At 38.9% G+C, this 4,858-nt stretch overlaps 1 protein-coding gene across 5 annotated transcripts in view; it reads left to right on the top strand.

Annotated features, from left to right (window-relative positions):
* gtf2h2 (general transcription factor IIH, polypeptide 2) overlaps window positions 1-4,858 on the top strand; it is a 10,513-nt gene that overhangs the window by 4,473 nt on the left and 1,182 nt on the right. For all 5 annotated transcript variants that reach the window (XM_032511262.1, XM_032511266.1, XM_032511263.1 and 2 more), the window contains exons 7-14: window positions 494-548; window positions 1,288-1,393; window positions 1,475-1,565; window positions 2,641-2,836; window positions 3,709-3,772; window positions 4,062-4,165; window positions 4,352-4,454; window positions 4,533-4,572. In XM_032511262.1, the coding sequence (XP_032367153.1) occupies window positions 494-548; window positions 1,288-1,393; window positions 1,475-1,565; window positions 2,641-2,836; window positions 3,709-3,772; window positions 4,062-4,165; window positions 4,352-4,454; window positions 4,533-4,572 (759 nt within the window). The remainder of the gene's footprint in view (window positions 1-493; window positions 549-1,287; window positions 1,394-1,474; window positions 1,566-2,640; window positions 2,837-3,708; window positions 3,773-4,061; window positions 4,166-4,351; window positions 4,455-4,532; window positions 4,573-4,858) is intronic.

Raw genomic sequence — 4,858 nt, 5'->3', positions numbered from 1 at the left:
GCTTTATCAAAGAGGAAAATCTTAATTATTAAGATTATATCAGCAATGCACTAAATCAGAACCAATAATGTCATATCTGTATAACCAATCGCATATCTCAAGGCATTAGGTGTCATTTGCCAGTATTTTAAATTAGATTATGTAGATAAACCAATAATCACTTGTATCTCATAAAATGAAGTATTAAACTTAAGTAGTAAATCATGTAAAGCAATGCATATAATATGGATGTATAAACAAGGTTTCAAAACCATAATTTACAACAAGACAGAGATCAGAGTAGCTGGTTGTTCACTAGTTAGCTCTCCAACAAGCAGACATACATTATCTAAACATCAAATTAGGTTTGTCTGTAGTGATTTTGTCTGATAACAAAGACATAGAACGTGACTAGTAACTAGTAAGTAATGCAATGGGGAAGTTTAAATATAGTTTGGTAGTGGATCTTCACCAGATTGGCAGTTGCCTAACAACATGTGTTATGTGTCCTCAGCTAGGCGTTATCACCACGAAGAATAAAAGGGCTGAGAAGCTTACTGATCTGGCAGGTGAGAATGCAAGGCTTTAGGGATGTAACGGTAAACCACGGTAAAAAAATGTTGAAGATAACAATAAACGTTTTCATGTAAAAACTTTTGTTGATATTCAGGTTGTATTAGGGCAATTTGCTAGCAAGTTGCAATTGCAATTGTGTTACTGAAATGAAATACGTTACATTAATGTAATTCTTAGTATTGTTTCTTGTTATATACTGGTGGCTATAACGTTTAGTTTTTGGTAAATCATGTTCATAGTAAGTCAGATGCTTATTAATGCATTATTATATTTCAGAACCACATTCAACTTCACATGTAATGTCAATTACTGTGTTATGTTCAAGTAAATAAATCTTCCTGGTTCCTGATCTCTGATTCAAGTTCTTACCGGACACCCTACAGCGGGCCAGTGTTTCAGTAGCCAGTTTTCAATAGTTTTTACAGGTCTATTGCCTATAGTTTTGTAATATGATAAACACTGTTACACTTTTTGAAACTATGTCAGTTTGTGTAGGTCTGTCAGTGCTCTCTGAACATATTGAACACACTTTTAAAAATAACGGGATAATACCAAAAATGTCATAATTTTGGCTACTATTAATGTGAGGTTACATTTTTGTAACCTCACATTAGGCTCCCCCCTTTCTTGTAATGCTCATGGCCTTAACCGTTCTTGCTTCAAATGCTCACTTCGGGGCTTACCCCCTTCAATTTACCCAGCAATTGATGTGTTGTCTTCTTTCACCACCAGGAAATCCAAAGAAGCACACTGCTGCTCTGAAGAAAGCAGTGGACACTGTGTGTGTAGGAGAGCCATCCATATACAACTCTCTCAATCTGGCCATACAGACCCTCAAGTAAGTTTTGCATGTGTTCTACATTGGTTCCTTTTTAATATTACTGAATGTCCCTCATCCGGTGTCTGTCTTTTTATGAAGGCACATGCCTGGACATACAAGCCGGGAGATCCTGATAATCCTCAGCAGCCTTACTACATGTGACCCAGCCAACATCTGTGAGCTGATTAAGGTGAAGTCACACCTTGAACCCTTAGCTATGGGTGCACAGTCATAGTCATAGTTGATATGCAGTTCAGCTGCTAAGCTCATTGAGTATCTGGTATTTAAATTACTAGTGCAGTGCCCGTTTAAAACATGCTTGTTGGAATTGGCTGATTGCTTGGCCTTCTGTATTGCTGCTTCTAGCTTTCTTCAAAACCATTGTACATTGTGTGTACGAAATAACTTACAGAAGGATCCCAAAGCACGTAATGTGCAACTGTAGGCCTATACTACTGATTTACTGTGTGGTTGTACTTCAGAAGAAAACATACATTTACCTGACAGTGTGTTGCAGATTTAGATTCTATTCACAAAATATCACAATTAAATTTCGAAGCATTAAACATTCATTCAAACATCCAGCATTAATGCTATGTGAGATGAAAATCTCCACCTTAAAGTAATCTCCACCTTAATTATCCATTTGTTTTTACTTACTAAACATTTGACAAGCAGAACTTGCACTGTTCGGTCAGAGACGGTTTTATATAGCATAATTAAAGCGCCTTGTGAATGTGTGTTATCTTGTAATTTGTGTTTTATAAAAATCAACCCGTACCACGTTGCAGGTTGCATAATTAGGCTTTTGTTCATGCAAAGATTCAACGTGTCCCCTTTTTTCATGTAGCAGCCACACATCGTTGTAGTTTTAGGTGATGTGGCCCTGGCGGTAAAAGCAGGGAACCCAGCTGAGCAGAATGGCCGGAAAACTGTGCGCAACAAAACAGAATACTGGAGAGCCTCAACCTATAACAAATGTTGCAGTGAGGCTCGATCAGTTGTGGTTTGGCTGCGGCTCGTGTAGAGGTTCAGCGTCTTCCTTATTTCATCATTTGCATGTAGGGTAGACAGAAATTAATTTTTGGCAGTCAGTACATCAGTCGGTGAACTGCAGTCAATGAGCCTTGTAGGTATTCAACAACTCCCCACCCCTTCTGCTGTACTACGCATGTGCTGCTGCTTTACTGGACATGTGTGAGGACACACGCTGCTCCAATGCTCCAAAAGAAATCTAAAAAAATACTGTGTTCCTTTTTTGTCAGACCCTAAAGTCTCTAAAGGTGCGGGTGTCTGTAATTGGCCTGTCAGCAGAGGTCAGGGTGTGTACAGTATTGACCAGGGAGACGGGCGGCTCGTACCACGTTATCCTGGATGAGAGCCACTTCAAAGAGCTGCTAATGCTGCATGTCAAACCTCCTCCAGCCAGCTCCTCATCTGAATGCTCTTTAATACGCATGGGTCAGTATTCAGATGTGGTTATATCTTTCTCTATCTTTGGTAAAGGATCAGATCGTCTTCTGTTTCTAAACGAACTGTAAACAAAACACATCAGAGCTATTATACACCAAGTGGTAAAAACTAAATGTAGCAGCACTTATGAACTGGCTGGAAGGTTGGCTTAACAAACCGGCATTTTGCTGCCATCACACACCTTGGACTGTGTATTATAAAGTGGGTAAACATGTCAAAGAGAAATTTGTATTCTGTTTGATCTCCAAGTTGCTTTCATGTGACGTTTGTAGGCATAGAATATCAATGTGAGGTCAAAGTAATACATTTGCCAATTATTTTAATTGCAGGGTTCCAAATTTGAAATCCCACTGGTAACATGGTGAAAGCCCTGGTTTTTCTTCTTGAACAATAAGGCTGGCAATATAATATAATTTTCTTATAGTCAACAAATCCCATGCGTTCCATCATTACCACGAAATCCCACACACTATAGTTTATTTTTGCTCAATCCAAAATGGACCTACTGCCCTTAATACTAAGCACAAAATGTGGATTGCTGCACCGCTAAAATTAATCCTAAACAAATGTACTATTTTCTCCTGTTTGTTAACAAACATTTTGCCTTGCTGTTTTAGGAAATTACTGAATTGGCTAGAATTTTAAGTAATTTATTTGAAAAAGATAAAGGTTTGGAGCAAAGCACTTTTGAACTAAGAACAGTCCCTCCCCATTTTCCTATTAGACAATTAGACCATTTTCTTTTCTTCTTCCATGAAATACATTCATTCTTGTTACTCATCAAAACATTAAGAAAATGAATGACTATAAAAGCACCTATATTATAATAATATTTTCCCCACATACACTTGTTTACTCAGGTTTTCCTCAGCACACCATCACCTCTCTGACTGACCAGGATGCCAAGCCTTCATTCAGCATGTCGTAAGTTGAAAACTGTGATTTAAACCTTGTGGCCAGAACTGTGAGCTGCCAATGTGTATTAATAATAACACATACTTTATTAGTCCCGCAAAGGGAAATTATATCACTCTGTTGTTATTACACACATTACACACAGGTCTGAATTACACACACATGCTCATGTGCTATATCTATAAATGCACTAAAGGGAGAGATGTCAGAGTGAGGGGACTGCCAATGGACAGGTGTCCAGAGCAGTTGGAGGTTTGGTGCTCTTTGCAATGAGCTGCTTCTGGTGTGTGTCTTCCAGTCATCTGGACAGCAGCAGTGGTCCTGGTCTGTCTCTGGGAGGATATTTCTGCCCGCAGTGCCACGCCAAGTACACAGAGCTTCCCGTTGAGTGTAAAGTCTGTGGTATGTGGGATGGAAGAATTCGGTATATTTGTGTGTGTAGAGTATGTCATTGTAAGATTAGAGGAAACTTTGATGAATTTTCTTGATGTGTCAAAAAAGTACAGTTGCTCTTTTTTGGTGTTTTCAAAATACTGCGTTTAAACCAATTGAAGTAGCTTTGACTGGTGTGTGGTGTGCTTCTCAAAGGTTTGACTCTGGTGTCGGCTCCCCATCTCGCCAGATCTTTCCACCACCTCTTCCCCCTCCAAGCCTTTACAGAGAGTCCTGTGGAGGAGTTTCAAGAAGACAGGTGGCTCTGACACACTCACACAATCACACGCAGATACTGTGCCGGTGTGTATCTAAACTTGTTTTGATTTGGTTTCAGGTTCTGTCAAGCTTGTCAAGGGGAACTGAAAGATAAAAGTGTAAGTACAGTTGCTGAGTGTATGTCTAGATCTGTAGAGGCCTTTTAGATGGTAGAACATACTATTTTCCTTTAAAGGTTCACTTCCCATATTTTTAAATGTCTAGTTTACTCGTCACAGAAACTGCTATTCAGTTTGTAAAAAAACAACAACTGTTAAATACCTTTTGTAATTCTGAAGGATCTTTTCCAAGTCTGAAGAAATAATGCAGATGTGTATCAGTTATTTCCAACCAGTGATACAGTACATGTAACCCAGGGTGTACGTCTTCAGTTACCAAGGGGTA

The sequence above is a fragment of the Etheostoma spectabile genome, unplaced genomic scaffold (assembly GCF_008692095.1).
Source record: "Etheostoma spectabile isolate EspeVRDwgs_2016 unplaced genomic scaffold, UIUC_Espe_1.0 scaffold342, whole genome shotgun sequence".
Classification (NCBI taxonomy): Eukaryota; Metazoa; Chordata; class Actinopteri; order Perciformes; family Percidae; genus Etheostoma; species Etheostoma spectabile.
This window is presented reverse-complemented; position numbering and strand designations above follow the sequence as displayed.